This window comes from Gobio gobio (assembly GCF_949357685.1).
Source record: "Gobio gobio genome assembly, chromosome: 1".
In the NCBI taxonomy this organism is placed as follows: domain Eukaryota; kingdom Metazoa; phylum Chordata; class Actinopteri; order Cypriniformes; family Gobionidae; genus Gobio; species Gobio gobio.
Window position 1 is genome coordinate 24,128,434 of NC_137097.1, and position 21,015 is coordinate 24,149,448.

General features: G+C 40.8%; 1 protein-coding gene across 1 annotated transcript; it reads left to right on the forward strand.

Moving 5' to 3' along the window:
- The first annotated feature begins 8,917 nt into the window (after positions 1 to 8,917).
- On the forward strand, positions 8,918 to 20,698 carry LOC307127391 (uncharacterized protein). Its single transcript, XM_079818591.1, has 3 exons — positions 8,918 to 8,984; positions 9,435 to 9,580; positions 19,342 to 20,698. The coding sequence occupies exons 2-3, from the start codon at positions 9,496 to 9,498 to the stop codon at positions 20,229 to 20,231; spliced, it is 975 nt and encodes a 324-aa protein (XP_079674717.1). The 5' UTR covers positions 8,918 to 8,984; positions 9,435 to 9,495; the 3' UTR covers positions 20,232 to 20,698.
- Positions 20,699 to 21,015: the final 317 nt, after the last annotated feature.

The window sequence follows — 21,015 nt, forward strand, 5'->3', positions numbered from 1 at the left end:
CCATCTACAAGGTCTACAGTTGCCACATGTTCAATCCGTCCAACCACTCCTCCTTATAGGATCGGATTACCCTGCTCTTATCACTCCAGTCGAGCCAGTTCGTCTAGGCCCGCCAAATGGTCCTGCTGCCATCAAGACCCGACTAGGTTGGACACTTCAAGGTCCAACTCAAGAGATCAAACATCACCTTCCTAGCCAACAGTGCCTCTTCACAGCTACTTCAGGCTCATATACTGACCTGTACAGACAAGTTGAGAGATTGTGGCAATTAGACGTGCTCCCTTACCGCAGTGAGAAACTCATTACCCGCTCAAAGCAAGATCAAGAAGCAATTTCACTGCTCGAGTCCAAGACTATCAGAGTTCCAGTAGATGGAGTAGCCAGGTATGCCACACCCTTATTAAGAGTGAAAGATATGCCTCTTCTGCAAGCCTCAGCAGATACCACTCTGCCTTGTCTCCGAGGAATAGAGCGGCGATTAGCCAGGGATCCAGCACAAGCAGACGCTTATCAAGTGGAGATGAACAAGTTGAAGGAGGCAGGATATGCACAATTGATACCTCCCGACCAAGTGGATCAAGCTGAGGAGGCGCGGTACATCCCTCACCACATGACACAACATAATGGCAAGAAAAGGGTTGTATTCAATTGTTCGTTCCAACATGGAGGGAAGAATCTCAACCAAGTGCTTCTCCCTGGTCCCACACTGGGCCCTTCCCTGTTGTCTGTACTCCTGAGGTTCCGTGAACATGCTGTCTCAGTGAGTAGTGATATTAGAGGCATGTTTCATCAGGTGCGCTTGCTACCTGAAGACCGACCACTGTTACGATTCCTCTGGAGGGACCTAAACAGAGAGAAGTCCCCGCAAGTATATGAGTGGCAAGTTCTTCCCTTTGGGACGACGTGCAGCCCATGCTGTGCGACCTTCGCGCTCCAGAAGCATGTCATCGACCATAGTCACCCAAGCGAAGATGTCAGATACAGTATAGAGAAGTCATTCTATGTAGATAACTTCCTTCAGAGTTTCAGCTCCCAAGAAGAGGCCAGTGCACTGGCATCCAAGTTACGAGATCTCCTCGCCACAGGAGGATTTGATCTGAGACAATGGGCCAGTAACATCCCACAAGTACTCAACCATATACCAGCAGAAGCCAAATCAAGTAGCTTGATATTGTTGCTGACACAGGTAAAACCAGACGCTCAGGAGTCCGCTCTCGGCCTGCAATGGCAATGTAACTCAGATACTCTGGCCTACAAATATCGGCCCATTGCAAGCTCTGCCCCTACTATGCGCCATATATACAAGGTTCTAGCCAGTCAGTATGACCCCTTGGGGTACATCATTCCGTATACCACGAGAGCAAAAGTCCTGGTCCAACGTCTTTGGGACAAGAAAAGGGATTGGGATGACCCTCACCTTCCAGAAGAGTTGCTCCAAGCTTGGCTAAAATGGGAGCAAGAGTTACCAAACCTTCAGCACATCTCCCTTCCCAGATGTTACGTCACGTCAGAGTTGGATAACCCACAGAGTATCAGAGACATACACATATTCTGTGATGCGTCTGAGCGAGCCTACGGCTCAGTAGCCTACCTCCGCACCCTCAGCCCTCAAGGTGATGTAGAGATAGCTTTCTTGACTGCCCGTTCCAGAGTTTCCCCTAAGAAACAACAGTCTATCCCTCGCCTTGAGTTGTGTGCCGCTCTGACTGGAGCCCAACTCGCCAAGTTGTTGAAGGCAGAACTCAGTATCCCTCTGTTTCAAGTCACGCTTTGGTCCGACTCCACTACCGTGCTGGCATGGATCCAAGCTGAATCCTGTCGATTTAAAGTTTTCATTGGCACGAGGGTAGCAGAGATACAGGAGATGACAGACCCCAAAGATTGGCGTTACGTTGATTCTAAGTCTAATTCAGCCGACGACATCACGAGGGGTAAGACGTTAGCTGAGTTAGCAAAGCAGAGTCGATGGAGTCAGGGACCATCTTTTCTCCTCCTACCCCCAGATCAGTGGCCACAGAGTCCCCCCATACAGCTCCCTACCGAAGATGCAGAGCTGAAACAAGGCATATTTTGTGGACTCACCGTTCCTATCACCAACCCGGCCTTGCCTGATTGCAGCCAGTTTGAGTCCTATAAACAACTACTCGCATCAACAGCCAGAGTCTTACACGGGGCGGCTAATGGTACTGACACTCTAACAGCTGAGGATTATAGAAAAGCAGAACTTGCCCTCCTTCATCAAGCACAGATCCAAAGTTTTCCAGTAGAGATTACTCATCTGAAGTCTGGTAAACCTCTACCTCTGAGCAGTCGTCTCTTGTGCCTTGCTCCAGAGTATGATAGCAATACACACCTCATCAGAGTTGGTGGCCGTCTCCGACGTACAGATCAACTAGACGAATTCACTATTCACCCCATAGTTTTGGAGCCTAAGCATCCCCTGAGCAGACTGATCATCCAGGACTTTGATGAAACTTTACACCATCCAGGAGCGGAAAGGGTGTTTGCAGAAATGCGTCGTAAGTACTGGGTATTGAAAGGTCGAGAAGCGATTCGTCAACACCAGAGGAAGTGCTTGGGGTGTAGACAGTGGAGAGGTCAGCCCAGCATTCCCAGGATGGCTGATCTACCTTCTTCGAGACTTCGCTTGCTCAAACCAGCTTTCTACTCCACTGGAGTTGATTGTTTCGGGCCTTACCTCATCAAGATAGGGCGCAGACAAGAGAAACGATGGGGGGTCATATTTAAGTGCCTGACAACGAGATCTGTATACCTTGACCTGCTCTACCAGATGGACACAGATTCATTCTTAATGGCTCTTCGAAGATTCATCTCCCGCAGAGGCAAGCCATTCGAGATCATATCAGACCAAGGTAAAAACTTCCGCGGTGGTGTGAGAGCATTACAAGAGGATTTCGCTGAGCTCCATCCGTCCCTCCAGGAGCAATTAGCAAGCCACCAGATCACTTTCAAGTTCAACCCCCCAGGCGCTGCACACTTCGGAGGCTGTTGGGAAAGAGAGATAAGATCCCTGAAGTCAGCCCTCTGTTCTACTATAGGGGATCAGATTGTCACGAAAGAAGTCCTACGTACTGTGCTCGTAGAAATCGAAGGAATTCTCAATGCAAAGCCACTTGGATATACATCCTCAGACGTAGCAGACCCTGACCCCGTTACTCCCAACATGTTACTCATGGGGCGGCCTGACTCATCCTTGCCTCAAGTAGTATACCCCGAGTCAGAGTTGCTGAGCAAACGTAGGTGGAGACATAGCCAGCTTTTAGCAGACCACTTCTGGAGACGCTTTCTCCGTAACTATCTCCCAGAACTACAAGTCCGCCAGAAGTGGCACAGAGAGACTGAGAACTTACAGCCTGGTACAGTTGTCATGATTGTTGATCATCAGTTACCCAGAGCTCTATGGCCAGTTGGACATGTAACTAAAGTCTTTCCTGGAGAAGACGGGAGAGCAAGAACTGCAGAGGTGGAAGTCAAGAAGAAAACTTATCTTCGTCCTATCACCCGTCTTATCAGCCTCCCAGCCCTACCAGACTGAGTATCCCTTCGTACTATCCCTTCTGTGATAGTGCCTTTTCTGAATTCACATTTACACAGAAATGTGGGGGCGGCTGTAGAAAAGGCTTTGAATACATAGGTAGATACATTAGTGCCCCCTTGTGGACTTTCAGATACGTTACGTGAAATGACGCACTTCCCCTTTAAGAGTTCAGTATTGACAGAACGCAGTTCGGAGAGTACGAATAGAGAATTCGCTGCCGCTGTTGTTGTTGTTTCAGAGTGCGTTCATATACAAAACCACTCATACTACTCATAATACAGTCCAAACTACTCTGTATCATTCTGCCATCCATCTGCTACTTGTACGACAAGTCATCAAGCCAATAAAGTGTACTTCGTCTCTGACCGGACGACTTATGTCTGCTCAATATCCACCAGCACCCACACTAGTCTACCCCACAACTAGGTTTGAGACTTCACCGACTCTCGCGCACATTGCGTTTTTGTGTGATAACCACTGACTCGCCTTCATGATTTAAAACGAAAAAGAAAAAAAATCTATATTGCGCCGTGAAAATTGCTCTTGTTTCCCTCTGTACACTGCACGAACTATGAAGAAGATGTCTCCTTCCTCTTCTGTCTTTATTTCTATTCTCATCTCTGTGGGCAGTTGATGTTAAGTTATAATGACCTCGTTACATTGTGATGCAATATGTTATTCCATTTGGAAAGATATTTCATTTACACTACTATAGTTGCAGCTTGAAGTCGCGCTGGTATTAAAAAATATTTTTAAGGTATTAAAAAAGGTAGTAAAAGGTATTAAATTCAACTTGAGAAGTTCTGTATATACCCTGATATAAAAGTAACAGAACTTAAATTACATCCAGTTTATCAGCAACAAAGCGCACGAGTGTGAATCCCGCGATATCCGCCTTTGATCTCGCAGGTGTCTGATCCACTACGAGGAGAGAACTGTCCGTCTTGCCAGCACTTTTTCACTCCTCCCCTCACTGCAGCCGCCTAGTCTTGGCTGAATTTCAGGCGAGGCGAGGCACATCTCAAACAAGTCTTTTCCTACTATATAGTATGTAAAAAGCAGTAGGCGAGTGAATAGTATGTCCGAATCCATAGTATTCATAAAAGAGTAGGCGAGAACTACCAGGGTTTTGGACTATTTCTCGCGAGATTCGGACATGCGTATACTAATGTTGCGTTCGAATATGCCTACTTACCTACTATATAGTAGGCGAAAACAGTACGTGAAAGGAGTAGTATGTTCGAAATATCAGTAATCATAAAAGAGTAGGCGAGAAGTTCCCGGATGGCTTACTGATTCTGCCCAGATTGTGAAGCACCCATCGTCGGATACTTTTCTATCCCTGCCTTCCCATAAGGCCACAGGAAAGGATACGTCAGGCGGAGAAAAGCCAATCAAATGTGAGTATTACAAACCAAAATCACGGTTCCTTGTGTTAAAATGGCATTTGTTGGACTACTGTAGAGTAAACAATTGAATTGTTGAAGGTGCAAAGACGACAGTCAGTATAGTGTAGTTGTGATTGTGCTGTAAAAACACGTTTTATTATGTATGAGCACCAGTAACACACACACGTCTCCAAAGTGGATTTACATAAACCATATAAAAATGCTTAATAAATATTTATTTAACATCTGACAGGAACATTTTTGATAAGTATTGCAGATGATATCACAGCATGAAATAGACATCTGATCAGTGTGTGTGTGTGTGTGTGTGTGTGTGTGTGTGGGCATGTTTTCGTGAAATATCAGGACACAAATGTGTATAATGACATGGGTATGACACAGGTATTACAAAAAGAGGGTGAAATATGAGGACGTTCCCCATGTCCTCACTTTTCAAAATGCTTATAAATCACACAGAACAAGTTTTTTTTTCACAGAAAGTGAACTGCACAGTCTCCTGTGAGGGTTAAGTTTAGGGGCAGGGGCAGTGTAAGGGGATAGACAATACGGTTTGTACGGTATAAAAACCATTACGCCTATGGAATGTCCTCACATTTCACAAAAACAAAAATGTGTGTGTGTGTGTGTGTGTGTGTGTGTGCTATAATGTAGAGTTCCCTGTTGTCAACACTGCTTACTTTACTTGAACGTCAGTAATGTTAATAAATCTACATAAAGTAACTAAACATAAGTTATCTTTTTTATTTGTCCATTAGTACTGTTGATGAATTGAGGAACATTAACACATCAGCAACTACCTCAACATTTAAATGTAGTATTGAGCACATAAACTGTTATGCTTTTATCAAGGTGTTGTTTAAGATCCAGGTAACATGAAAGTTGTCTGATGTTACAGGGGCAGAAGAGCACGTGTGTGTTTATCTGGTGGAGACTGGAGAGAGGGTGATGAAGGAAGCCTGTCATCAAAGGCTTTGAGTATACTACAGAAACGAATAAAACATACATTTAAATCTTAAGTTGTATTTTATTTTAATTTCAAACAGTTATTTCAGCACTTTTCTGATTCTTGATGTCTGTGCATTTGCTGCAGAGCTTCTGTGGTTGAGCCTTGCTCAAGGAAACCTTCAGCTTATTAGTTCAGTGTTTAGCCCTCTACACCACAAAAGTCATAAAGCTACAATACAAATAGCATGTAATTGTAAAAATATTAAATTAAATATGGCAAGAAATGGGATGCTGACAACATGAATTGTAAAACGTTTTCAGTAGTCATGCTGATGGAGAGCAGGCACACAGATGTTTGGAGTAGACATCAGCAGTCAGATTGTCCCACACATGTTCTCCACTCGTGCTTCAAGGTTGTGGGGTTCAGAAGGGACATGAGGGACGGCTGGGACAGGAGAAGGTGTTCACGGTGGTCAACTGCTTCATCAACATAAAGCCACAGAATTGGCGGAGCTGTGTTGAGATGGCAGCAGATGTGGGGTTCACCGCCTGTAAATGTGTGATGGTTTGTTAGAACAATACGTTTGAATAAAGCTTTGTTTCATGTGTTGTTGACTTTTATTCATGTATTGTGGTGTCAATAAAAGCTTTTCTTTGACTAACAAGGAAGTTTTCAGCTCTGAAACTTACAGGATATTCTTATATTACCATGACCTTTTATATATCAAAGGGTCAAGGGAAAGTTGATTTCTCAGTTCATCACCCCTTTAATTAAAGGGAAGGTGAAATGCTGTTTCATGCATACTGAGCTTTTTACACTGTTAAAGACTTGTATTCACATGCTAAATATGGGCAAAGTAATACAAAAATGTGCCAAAAATACTCCTTCCGGTTTCTCATAAGTTTCGGAAAGTTTTTTTCCAGTATGGCTATATGTGATGTCAGATGGGGTGGAATGTCCTTGTACGAGCTCTTCTCCCGGAAGAGCGCAAGCGCAACTTGAGCGAGAGAGCAAGCGCTAGCCGGCTGTGCTGCAGTCACAGGACTTCGCGAAATCAACAATGTCACCAGAGATGTGTTTTTGGATGAGGTAAAGTAAGTGAGTAAATCATGGGCTAATTTTCATTTTTGGGTGAACTATCCCTTTAAGTGAGCCTTCAGCTTATTGATCTCTACCCTCCAATGGCTTGGTCATTCTGGCAGTGAGGCTGGTGGTGGTGGTGGTGGTGGTGGTGATGGTGATGGAGTTTGTGGTCTTTCCTGGTTTAGTGTTGAAACTGGATGTTCAGGTATGCTACAGTGGACTGGCACTGGGTCAGGTTGAACTTCCACCTCCTGGTTAAATGAGGTTTCAGGGAAGGTCATTATCCCTTGTAGATTTTTCTTCTTTAGCCTGTATGTTAATTGTGCATTCCTCCATAATTCCCTAAGTTTCTCTCTTCTTGATGGTGGAAGAGAATTCACTCTGAATGTATCCCCTTTCAGGTTTTTCTCTTGATATCTGTAAATAGACAAATTCAATCATGTACACAAGCATTTCAGAAATATACATTGCAAAAAATAATCAGATTCATAATTTATTGCATTTACTTTTGCATTCAAGAGTGATTGAGTGAGTCTGCATGCATGTCTGAGTGAGTGAATCTGCATGCGAGTGTGTGTGTGTGTGTGTGTGTGTGTGTGTGTGTGTGTGTGTGTGTGTGTGTGTGTGTGTGTGTGTGTGTGTGTGTGTGTGTGTGTGTGTGTGTGTGTATGTTTATCTATAGAGCTTTCTTTGAGCCGAGTTTTTCAAGTATAATATGCTTTTCAACTTGGTCTCAATATAACTGCACAATGGTGCTGCATCACTATCAATAAGTTAAATGTATTTACTTTATTTTGTCTTTTCCTCAGGACCTCTTCTCTCCTTGCATCATCTGCATTTAATCTCTCCCTGTATGTTATTGATCTTTCTGTACTCGCCATCTAATGAAATCTACCTCAAACTGAAAAATAAATAAAGGGAAACATTTGAGTGACAAAATGCTATAGTTTAACATGTGTGAATAATATAGTATCAAAATATGTTAAAAGGACAAAATATTCAATAAACTTAACTATTAGCTATAAAATATGTATCTAATAGCATTATTTATGTATTTAAATGCAGTTCATATCATATAGCGTGACAAAATAATCATATGGTGTTACAAGAAAACCCTGTCACACCTTATGATGTTGTCACACCATATGAGGTTTCATGTACTTAGCATGACATTAAGCAATGTGCTTTTATGCTAACATCCTAAAGCCATGCTAACTACAATATGACAATATAGTTTTAAAGGTAATATTGACTGAAAAGTATTTCATTTGGGCATGTTTAAAATGCGTCACTCCAAAAGACTGAAGGGAACTGAAGCAGGAGTGCTGGATATACTGGATTTTTTTTTTTAAACATGAAGAGAGAAAACTCCCCTTGTAACTCTCAGTGTCCTTCTGGGGTGTTTTTCTTCCTCCTGAAAGAAGAAGGAGCCCCACTCCCCCAAAGGTCTCCAAACAATTGCCCGTTTAAAAAAAGGAATATGGTATCCATTTTTGGGGCAAAATGTTTTAGTTAAGGGTGGCTTCAAAATATTATGCCTAAACTTTTAGTCAAGCAGACTCACAGGTAGACGTCTGGGTTATCAGTATATGATTGAATAAACATAAAATTAATTCATTTTATTGTTTTTATTCAAAATCAAAATTTGTGAAATGTGTTTGGGACAGTCATGCCATATGAGCTTTTTCTGGTTTGGCTGGAAATTGTGAAAAAAAAGTATATTAATTCCATGAATGCTCTGTATATAACAGCACTTTCTGAACAATATCACCACAGTTTTTGACATATTTTTTGTTATAATTTACTTAACTTTGACACATTAGACCAAAAAAAAGGCCATGTCATGTCAACCACCCACATACATTTCTATGCGCTTCTGTGATTTTAGACTCAGCAGAGTGTGAACAGGACTTTTATTTTGGTATCCAAGTGTGACGTCATAAGCCCGCGCCGCGCTCCTGCATCTGTTGTGATTCTGCTGTGAAAGGTTTGTGTTTTAAGCGTTTAAAACGACAGAAACAGTTTAAAGTTACGCATAATTAATTATGTATCATATGTATTATTAAAGGTAACATTGCATTGATTTATCTAACATTTATGAACGTGTGAGTAAAGTTACAGAATGAAACTCGAGAATGAAACTCGAAACTATGAGTAACAGAAGGATTCAGAGTTCAGTCTGTGGCGAGTGACGAGAGAACTCGAGCTTTAGACCATCCGAGTCAATTGAATTGATTAGAAACAAATGATTCAGTGATTCGAAGCGCTCTATTTCTATTTCAATCTCGATTTCTACAAATCATTAAATAGCTAAACTGACTAATATATTAAGGCGCTGTATAATTTGCTTTCTTTTATTAGTTGTGTTAGAACTACTGAACTAGAAAATTAGTTTGGATTTATTTTTCTTTCTGTTAATTATTATCATCTTAAACAGGACAAACACAGAAAAACTCCTGGTGAAGAGACTGAGATCCACGTGAGACACTATTATAAAGATGGAGTTTATTAAAGAGGAGACTGAAGACATGAAGATTGAAGAAACAGTGAGAGTGAAACATGAAGAAGCTGAGGAACAAACAGGTTGGTTTCATTCAATCTCAAAGCTGAACTCAGTCATTTGATATTTTATTAAAATCTCCAACTCTACAGAAAATAATGATATTTGTGAAGAATGTCATACGAGTGTCCAGATTAAAGTGTTATTATTTAACATGTGGACAGACATGTTGAGATCACATAACCAGACAAACACTAATGCTGTGATCTGTGAAGATCTAACTTCCATTTGTTATTACAACACACATTAAATTAGGTAAAATAATTCAGTAATAACCTTTTATATACTTGTGTGAAATTAAACCCAAAATCTACTTCTGATTTGAAAACAATTAATTTATGTTACTTAATAATATAAGATTAATCTGTGTTTTGCTTAAAGGGTTAGTTCACCCAAAAATGAAAATTCTGTCATTAATTACTCACCCTCATGTCGTTCGACACCCGTAAGACCTCCGTTCATATTCGGAACACAAATGAAGATATGTTTGTTGAAAGCTGATGGCTTAGAAAGGCTTCAGACAGGCCTTCATTGGCATTCAGTACATTCACACTCCCAAGACCGATAAAAGGCACTAAAAATGTCGTTACAAAGTCCATCTCACCACAGTGACTCTACAATAATCTTCCGATGCGACGACAATAGTTTTTGTGCGCAAAAAAAATCAAAATAACACCTTTTTCCAACTTGTTGTTACTGCCTTCCGTGTGTGCCTCCACGACGCGTGCGCGAGAATATGACGCAGATCCGGCGTTCGGACAGATGCCCAGAAGCGATTTGTTTACGAGCAGAGGAAGACGCGCGCGTCTAAGCTGTTGGATTCTACATTGATCGTGCTTTAGGTCTCGGCGTAGTTCTCAAAATGGGTTTAAAGTGTGTATTTCATGGATTCCCGAACGCCGGCGCTACGTCATATTCTCGCGCATGCGTCGTGGAGGCACACGCGGAAGGCAATAACAAGCTGGATAAAGGTGTTATTTTGATTTTTTTTTTGCGCACAAAAACTATTGTCGTCGCATCGTAAGATTATTGTAGAGTCACTGTGGTGAGATGGACTTTGGAACGACATTTTAAGTGCCTTTTATCGGTGTTGGGAGTATAAGTGTACTGAATGCCAATGGAGGCCTATCTGAAGCCTTTCTCAGCCATCAGCTTTCAACAAAAATATCTTCATTTGTGTTCCGAATATGAACGGAGGTCTTACGGGTGTCGAACGACATAAGGGTGAGTAATTAATGACAGAATTTTCATTTTTGGGTGAACTAACTCTTTAAAGCAAAGCATGAAATGTGACTGATCAGCTTTACATTTGTTGTCTATAAGGGATTATTTCTCATCCTCAGAAGCGCTCTTTGTTTAGCTAAAATTGTGCTCATATTCCACAATGTCATTGGTGACTGAAATAGGCATTGATATGGAGATTATGCGTGTCATTTGGAGGAAAGTTAGAAAGGGAAGTGCGTAAACATTTGAAGTAAAACACCGCCCGTGGGAGAGCGAAACGCTAGTATTTAATGAAATGAGAGGGAAATATTGAGCTTGTCATTTGTGGTGCGGCTGCAGGTCAGGAATATAAATAGGCACTCGCGGATCATGGATAGAGATGAAATGGTATGAAAGTAAAAAAAAATTTTTTCCTGGTTATCAGTATATTCAGTTTTTGTTAAAATGGGCTGTAAATGTTTAAAAAGTACTGATACACTCTGAAATATAAAGTTTTATATTAAACTAACTAATGCAATTAGCAGCAAACATTAAAATAATGACATTAATATTAAAGATGGCACCATGTGGCCATGAGAGATAAATGTTTAGTCAACATTTAATGTAAGAACATTACAACCATTTTAGGAATGGGCATTTCTGTAATTTGAGGGGCAGAGGTGGGAGGTTGAATGTCTGCCATGAAAATAATGTTACCATATCATCGCAAATTTGAATAATATTGTGTGACGATCGGGTGTGGATACCCAAATTAGAGAAAATCATGGGTGCGGGTGGATGGATAGAGATGCATGGATCAGCTCTAACGTCACCTGAATCCGCTGCTAAAAACTAGTGTGCATAGCGATGGTTCATTATTAGCATTTATATTTATTCATTTAGTAGAAGTTTTTATCCAATAGAGAGACAAAATAAAAAATAAATTTGTCACAGAGCCGAGGTGTCGCTCATTCAGTGGCCACAGCTGGTGGGAGGGAACATATACTTTTAGGAGTGAGTTGAGGTCTGGAGGTGGCGTTCCAGTGGCAGTCCTGAAAGCCCGCGGCTAAACCTTACATTTATTTCTGGCTGCAACTGGGACACAATGGGGTGAGATCAGGATGGGTGTGATAGGGGGTTCTCTTTGGCTGATCAAAGACCACATGTGACCAAATTAGATGTCTAACTTTAAGACTAGTCAAAACCGTCTATGCAACCAGCCACTGGAACAGTGATGTTGTTCAACTGACCAGTAGAGCTGGTTTTGCAGGGATTACGAGGATCTCCATCTTCACAAGGTTGAGTTTGACATGACTCCCTTCATCCAAGCTGAGATGTCAGAAAAGCAGGCAGAGACACAAGCTAAGACAGATATTATCAGGTTGAAATGACAAATAAAGCTGTGAATTGTCTGCCCATCAGTATTAGGATATGCCATGTGTCTTTATGATCATGCCCAGTGAGGTTGTGTAAATAGAGAAACAAAGGACCAAGCACTGAATTAGCTGTGATTGGATGAAGTGACTCAGACTCCCCTCCTCTCCATGCAAGATCTGCTTGTGACTGAAGCCACCGAGCTACTATACCTGTGATGCCCAAGTCAGAAAGAGTGGACAAGAGGATCTGGTGGTTTACAGTGTCTACAGACAGCTCCAGTAGAATGAGGACAGATGATTTGGAGTTCACTTTTGCCAGCCAAAGAGTTTCATCAATGGTCAGCAGTGCAGTCTCCGTGGAGTGTTCAAGTAGGTCATTCTGTAAGAGAAAAACAGAAATCTGATTGAACAAATCTTTTTGAAGTTCTGACAGTATTTGATATTCAGCAAACCAACAGAAAACAACAGTTTCTTCATTCTAACACCTTTGTGAAAAGAGGTAGGTGATACTTAATGTATCAAATAATAAGACGAAGTCAGATACATCTCAAGTGTTGTGACAAGAGTGTCCTAATACAAGTTCTTGAGGGTTCAGTGGATCTTTGCTGAAGTTGTATTGATGAGAGAAAGAACTGGGTTGATGCAGAACGTCTTTGAAGATTAAAAAGACAAGGCCACAGCCTGGCACAAATCTAATTCTTCGAAGACATCTAGCTCAGCATCTTCATGTCCGAATTTCTTCCCTGAATTCCCAAAAGCTCTTTGGATCAGTGATCTTTTTAAGAGTGATGTCAGGCGGTGAGTGAGCAAATAAGCAGTTATACTATTGGAAGGAAAGTCTATTGTCTTCTATTGGGTGTTTGGCATAAAACATAGAATAGGTGATGAGAGAAGGACTTTTGAGATTTCGAGATTTCAAGAAGGGAAAATCCACAGCTAGCTGTGCATTAAACGATTTAAATGCATGACATGGAACTTGCAACGTTGACTGTCCTGCTTATACCATGGTCATTTGACAACTTAAAGCTGTTATTGATATTTGTGTGGCAGGATGAGTAAATTCCCTCCCACGTATTTATTGAGAGCCTATCAGTAACTCGATTCCTTCCTATATAAGAACTTAGTTTAGCCTACCGGGGTATGTGTCATTGTTAGCTCCGCCCCCCGTGGCGCGGCCGCGCTGCCATTCAATGCTGAACTAGTGTTTTGTTTGCGACTCTGCGGTGGTGCGCAGGCTGTTATTACCCCCAGGTAGTTTAAGTTTAAATATTTGTTTGTGGTAACTCGCGTCTATTTTATTCCAGTTTGTTTCCTCTCAATGCATTCATATGCGCAAGCTGCTGTGAAAAACTCTGCAGCAATAGTACGTTCTATGCAGTTGTGATCACCTGGTACGTATAGATATTCTTTTAACTCCATGTTACTCATTTGAGCTAACCAACTGATGTTTTTAGCAGGATGCTCGATTCCTTTGAGGGTGCTCCGTCTTAGTGGGAGTGCTGGGGAGATTGTTCCTGCATAAAGGCGCTATTAAGACGGCGCTGCTGTTCTGCTGTTATGCGTGTTTCTATCTTCACGCTAAAGCCGTTTGATCTCTTTATCGCTACCGCTGTATGTGCCTGAGCTGTGCATGCGGTCTTGCTCGTCAGTCATTGATACTGGCTGCAGGAGTGTCAATTAGTTTTTCTTTATTTTTTTGTTTGTGTATTGAGTTATCACGTTTTCAGTTTGTCTTTTGTCTTTGTTTTAGTTTGATTTAGTTTATTTTGTAACTTATTCAGTTGTAATATTTTGCTTGCTTTTTGTTGTCTTCAAGTCAGTGCTCATTTGTGGTGAGTGTTTTACATCAACAATCATCTGAAAATTATTGTATTATTTGTTTGGTGTCTTTTTATTGTATTCAGTGCATTGGTGTGTATGTATATTGGTTGTCCCTTTTCTTTTTTTTGTGTGTCTATTTTAGGCTGACGGGCCCCGGGTCGGGAGGCTAGCTTTTCCTGCCCTTCTGGTGGTGATATTTCGCGCACAGAGTGGTTTGCTGTGTATAACTGCTTACACATCACTAGTGTGTGTGTGTGGTGTGTATAGTGTGTGTGTGTGTGTGTGTGTATATATGTCACCTTCCAGCTAGCCCAACCCGCAACGGGTAAGCCTCAGCCGCTTCAATTTAATTTCCGTGTGTTCACACTGTCTTATACTGACTTGAGTGACGCTCTGCATTGCAACAGTAACCGGAAAGTTATCTATTCATGTGAACCTAATAAATTCTTTTGTACTGATATCCACGTCTCTTTGCCTTCCATGGTAACGAATCTGTGCCCTATTTCCATTGGGTAGTTATTTCCCCTTTCTCTGAAAAGGGGTGGCGTAGTCAGCTTATTATTTAGTGTTACCACCAAGGAGTTGGTGTTTGACATCTAATTTCTCCCCACCTGCTTCGCCACATTTGGAAGGGTCATATTTACATCAGTTACGGCTTGTTAGATCCAGCATTCTGCCTGCTTTGAATCAGACACAGAGATAAAGCAGTGCGTAAGATTACATTTATTTGAATTGATTATTGTGAAAGAGAGATTCAAACGCGTGTCTGTTCAGAATCTCTCTTAAGGCAGCGTTGATTACAATTTTCTGTGGTCCTGAATGTGAGTGTAACACCCCCTGTTCAAACCACCCACTCCAAGCAGGACTTGAACTCAGACGTTCTAACAAGGAGGCTAAAGGCTGCAGCCTCTAGCGTCAGTCACTAGAGTATCTCTTGAGATCAGAGGAGTGAGGTTTACTAATAGCTGGCCTCAGTTACATGTGCGCAGTTCGATCTCTGCTCTCTGTGTGCGAGTGACATAGGCGTGTGTGTGTGTGTGTGTGTGTGTGCTTCAATGAAAACAGCACATTATTACAAAACGGTGATTCAACTGACTTGAAACTACCTGTGCATTAAACGATTTCACTGCACACCATACAGCCAATCAGAATTATGTATTCAGACAGACCATGGCATAACTAATGTTAACAAATACAACTTTTGATTGAAATAATGTATTAGTAAATGTTGAAATTAACAACAAAGAGTAATAAATGTTGTAGAAGTGCAGTTCATTATTAATAGCAATAAATAAGAGTTGGCAAAATATAATCTAAATGAACATATAAAAATGTTTAATTGCAGGTCATAGATACTAAACACATTATACAAGTGAACTATGTTGAGTCATTCTAAAACATTATTTTAAAAGAGTTTGACTTAATCCATAGGCAAAAACAATACAAAAGGAAAATCTAGAGATGGGAAACTTGGATATGTTTATCCATTTCTCAAGTGTTTTTGTTTGTTTCAAAGTGAAGTTTATAACCTTTTGGTCATAAAACGGTCTGATCTTGTTCATGTGTTTTTGTTGCTATGGTAACCAGGGGTCTGTTCTTTGTACGTCGCTAACTCAGTTAGCCGGATTTGATTGTTGATGATTTGGCATGATCTTGGATTGTTTGGTTCTTCGACGCCCATCGTGGAGTTGCTGTCATAGTAAAAGATCCGTAAGCTTAAACCTGCTCGCGAGCAGTTTATTTCATGTAAACAGGATTAGATTGCAACTTGAGGTGATACTTAAAATCTGTCCCAGCCACTGCTACTTTATTACAAGAGTTTATTACTGAACCAGGGGCAATAATAATAATTTTAAATAATAATATAATAAATGTTATACTGTACATGTATATGAGAATGTACACTCACCTAAAGGATTATTAGGAACACCATACTAATACTGTGTTTGACCCCCTTTCGCCTTCAGAACTGCCTTAATTCTACGTGGCATTGATTCAACAAGGTGCTGAAAGCATTCTTTAGAAATGTTGGCCCATATTGATAGGATAGCATCTTGCAGTTGATGGAGATTTGCGGGATGCACATCCAGGGCACGAAACTCCCGTTCCACCACAACCCATTTTAGTACAGTGAACTCATTGTCATGTTCAAGAAACCAATTTCAAAATGATTCGAGCTTTGTGACGGTGCATTATCCTGCTGGAAGTAGCCATCAGAGGATGGGTACATGGTGGTCATAAAGGGATGGACATGGTCAGAAACAATGCTCAGGTAGGCCGTGGCATTTAAACGATGCCCAATTGGCACTAAGGGGCCTAAAGTGTGCCAAGAAAACATCCCCCACACCATTACACCACCACCACCAGCCTGCACAGTGGTAACAAGGCATGATGGATCCATGTTCTCATTCTGTTTACGCCAAATTCTGACTCTACCATCTGAATGTCTCAACAGAAATCGAGACTCATCAGACCAGGCAACATTTTTCCATTTTTCAACAGTCTTCAACTGTCCAATTTTGGTGAGCTTGTGCAAATTGTAGCCTCTTTTTCCTATTTGTAGTGGAGATGAGTGGTACCCGGTGGGGTCTTCTGCTGTAGTAGCCCATCCGCCTCAAGGTTGTGCTTGTTGTGGCTTCACAAATGCTTTGCTGCATACCTCGGTTGTAACGAGTGGTTATTTCAGTCAAAGTTGCTCTTCTATCAGCTTGAATCAGTCGGCCCATTCTCCTCTGACCTCTAGCATCAACAAGGCATTTTCGCCCACAGGACTGCCGCATACTGGATGTTTTTCCCTTTTCACACCATTCTTTGTAAACCCTAGAAATGGTTGTGCGTGAAAATCCCAGTAACTGAGCAGATTGTGAAATACTCAGACCGGCCCGTCTGGCACCAACAACCATGCCACGCTCAAAATCGCTTAAATCACCTTTCTTTCCCATTCTGACATTCAGTTTGGAGTTCAGTAGATTGTCTTGACCAGGACCACACCCCTAAATGCATTGAAGCAACTGCCATGTGATTGGTTGATTAGATAATTGCATTAATGAGAAATTGAACAGGTGTTCCTAATAATTCTTTAGGTGAGTGCATATTATATTATAATGTTGTGTATAATTCTATAGACACAGCCACTTGATTGAGCAATTTATTTGTGATGGAATAATTACTTATTGGAGGTTTACACACATGTTGTACTGAGCCGTGCATTCATTTAAGTGATCACAGATATTATGGGATGGCTTGATGCAGCGTAAGAGATGCAGAGAATTTGATCTTGACCCTTAAGAAACTTTAATACCGTCACGTAACAAATCTGCTTCAAATTGAATTAAAAATTGAATTACAACATTGAAATAAAAATGTAAAGAGTGTACAAATACTGAATAAAATCGTGAATATAAATAATTGGTAATCATGTAAAAAACAAAAACATTTATAATTTATCTATTATAACTTTTATGTTGGTTTGGTCGTTTAGCTGTTTCCTTTCCAGAAATTCGTGGGGTTTTTTTTGTGTAATTTGCCAAGTTTTTTGCCAGGTGGCTTTTTTAATTATATGATGTCATTACGTTGCTGTCTTGACGCCAGCCAATCGCTGCATTGCTGATCGTGGTTTCGAGTATCGATGCATCTGCCCTCTTCAGGAAAAACAAGAACGCGCAGTAATCTTAGATCATTTAGTCCAGATATTTGAATCCAATCCGCAAATTCGTTTGAAGAACCAAATTAGCCAGAGATCAGTTATCACGATTAAAAGATCTGGGATCTGTCAAATCATCTCAGATGTATTAAGCGAGGTACGAAGAACGGACTCCAGTACCTGGTTCGGGGTTACAGTTTGGGGATTACGGAGTGGAACAATTCTAACTCTTAGGCTACGTTCAGACTGTCAGTCCAAATTCGATTTTTGTGCTGATCCGAAGAACTCTGATTAGATTTAGCTAGTGCGAACACCAAAACATCTCATGAAATGATTTTTATAACATGTTTTGAACCCAGCGGAGACGACAGCATAATGAAACATTGCCTAATTCATTCACACAGACAGGCAGAACATGCAGGATTCATATTAAAATAGTCTTTTTGCGGTTTAATATTGACAGACAATAGTCTATATCGTGATTTTATTTAAGTGTACTGACCTCCTTTTGATTTATTCATCCAAGATTTGACAAATTCCGTGAAATTTTGTGTTATACAGTAAATTCTGTTTTCATAATTGGAATGCGCGATTCCGTCTGTTTTCCGCATCACGGAAATCATTGGTCCCTCCCTATGCTCATACCAGCCTCCTACGGTTCTTCCGCTGCCTCAGAAGACACAGTAGTCCAGCGCACAGCGGCTACACATCGTCATGTTGTAAATAAGAAAACATATGTATTGAAAATCCCTCCATGTCGCGGTTGCTGCTGTTGTTTGTCATTGCCATAGAAACCAATGCAGATATTCTGGAAAATGAAAGAGCTGCATGGACACACAAATCGGATCTGAACAGTTGCGATACACAATGTGGAAAGCCAATCATTTTAGATCAGATTCCAATCGATTACACAAATAATCAGATTTGGACTGACAGTCTGAACGTAGCTATAGTTTGCTTGTTGGGTGAGGGGTATTTTTGATTATTCATTAAACATAGTAAATCACTGTGTCTGATCTCTCTCAGTCACTGCACATTTAACACTTTTTTTAGCTAAGTGGGTATAAGATCTAGTTGTATGTTGGTTTTAATCATAGACCGTAAAAAATATGGACGACGTGTCTTCACTACCTTCCACTGAAGAAAGTGAAGCCGCCAAAGTCAGAAAATGGTGCTGATTTGGGAGTCTGGGCAGTAGAGAGCAGGAAGTAGAGCTGCAATATCAAAAGCCTGCCCACACTCTCGCATATGCAGAACAATTCATTATGTCGTGTAAAATAAAGAGTTATAGAAATCTCCTCCTGAAAATCCCTCAAAAAAGTCTGTTAGTGCCTCAGTGACATCTTCACTCAGAGAAGCTGTCAATCTCAGCTGTCAATCATGATGTCACGCCCCCTGTTTTTATAGCATCAAATAACTAACTAAAACCAAACTTTTTTTAAAAAGAGAACACTTGAACTTACAACAGCGTGATTAAAACTGCCTAAAATGACATGAACCATCTTTGGAAAAAAATTATTTGAAGTGTAATTTGATTGTTTAGTTTGTCACAAGTCGTGTTTATGACCTATACTGGGACCAACCACCTGGTTGGACGCTTTGGATCAAGACGCTTTGGCCTCACTTTTCAGGACATGTGCTGCACGCTTGGTTCTAATGCTTAATATTTATAAATGTTTTATTGTCTGTTACTTTGTGCATTTAATATGGGGTTAACTTTTATTTGTCTTTTTTTCTGTAGACCTGATGTCACTGAAAGAGGAAAGTCAAGATCTGAATGAAATGGAAGAGAAAGATCAATATGAGAAACATTATTTCATAACTGAAGTAAAATCTTTTAGTTGCTCACAGGCTGAGAAGACCTCAAAAGAAAAAGCTCAAAAGACAGAAACCTATTTCATCTACTTTCAGGGTGGAAAGAGTTTCAATCAACAAGGAAACCTTACGGACCACATGAGAGTTCCCACTGGAGAGAAGCCTGGCACCTGCCAACAGTGTGGAAACAGTTTAAATCAAATAGGTTGTCTTAATAACCACATGAGAGTTGATACTGGAAATAAACCCTACACGTGCCCTCAGTGTGGAAAAAGTTTTAAACAAAAAGGACACTTTCAAGAGCACATAAGTATTCACTCTGGAGAGAAGCCTTTCGCCTGCCAAGAATGTGGAAAAGGTTTCAACCGTAAAGGGCATCTTGAATATCACATGAGAATTCACACTGGAGAGAAGCCTTTCACCTGCCAACAGTGTGGAAAGAGTTTCACTCTTAAAGGAAACTTTAATAGACACTTAAGAACTCACGCTGGAGAGAAGCCTTATACCTGCAGATGGTGTGGAAAGAGTTTTGAACAACATGTAAACCTTAAAGTCCACATGAGAGTTCACTCCTACACGTGCCCTCAGTGTGGAAAGAGTTTCAGTCAAAAAGGACACTTAAAAGACCACATAAGGATTCACACTGGAGAGATGCCTTTCATCTGCAAACAATGTGGTAAAAAATTCAACCGAAAAGGAAACCTTAACACACACATGAAAGTTCACAATGAAGAGAAACCGTTAATTTGTGATCTCTGTGGAGAGAATTTCAGATATAAAGAAACCTTTGAGCACCACATGAGGATTCACTTATGAGAGAACCGTTTTATGTCATCAGTGTGGAATGAGTTTCGGACTGAAAAACCTTAGGGTTTATGTATTAACTCTTACAGGAGAGTAGCCTTTCAATTGGCATCACTGGGAAGACTTGCAGAAACAAAGCCAACCTTGAGGTTCCCACAAGAGTTTAAGTTATACAGAGGCCTTTTCACCAGTTTATGTAAATATGTGTTGTGCATTTTCCTTTCAGTAACAAAATAAAAACGGTGAGAATTACAGTTGTGAAAGCATCAGATCATAGTGATGTGGATATGTTTGCACCAGATCTGCAATTCAGCTCCTCAGTCACATCACATTATTTATACAGCACTTTATACAATAGATTGCTTTAAAGGGATAGTTCACCCAAAAATTAAAATTAGCCCATGATTTACACACCCTCAAGGCATCCTAGGTGTATATGATATTCTTCTTTCAGACTAATAAAATCGGAGTTATATTACAAAAGTCCTGGCTCTTCCAAGCTTTATAATGGCATTGACTGCTCTGTTTTTGAAGTCCATAAAAATACATCTGTCCGTCAAATAACTGCTCCACACGGCTCCAGGGGGTTAATAAAGGCCTTCTGAAGTGTACCGATGCGTTTGTGTAAGAAAAATATCCATATTTATAACTTTATAAAGTAAAGTTCTGGCCGATCGCCTTCTGTGGAAAAGTGTTGAAAGTGCCTTCTCGCAGTTCAAGATGCGTACGTGACATACGACGAGCATACCTGGTTACGTACACTGTTAGACATTTCTGTAATTTGTACAGTTATTTA

Excerpts from the sequence above, each read along its gene's own strand:
- LOC307127391 (XM_079818591.1), top strand. The coding sequence starts at position 9,496 with ATGGAGTTTATTAAAGAGGAGACTGAAGACATGAAGATTGAAGAAACA. Across the intron at positions 9,581-19,341 it reads AGAAGCTGAGGAACAAACAG|ACCTGATGTCACTGAAAGAG; the intron begins GTTGGTTTCATT and ends TTTTTTCTGTAG.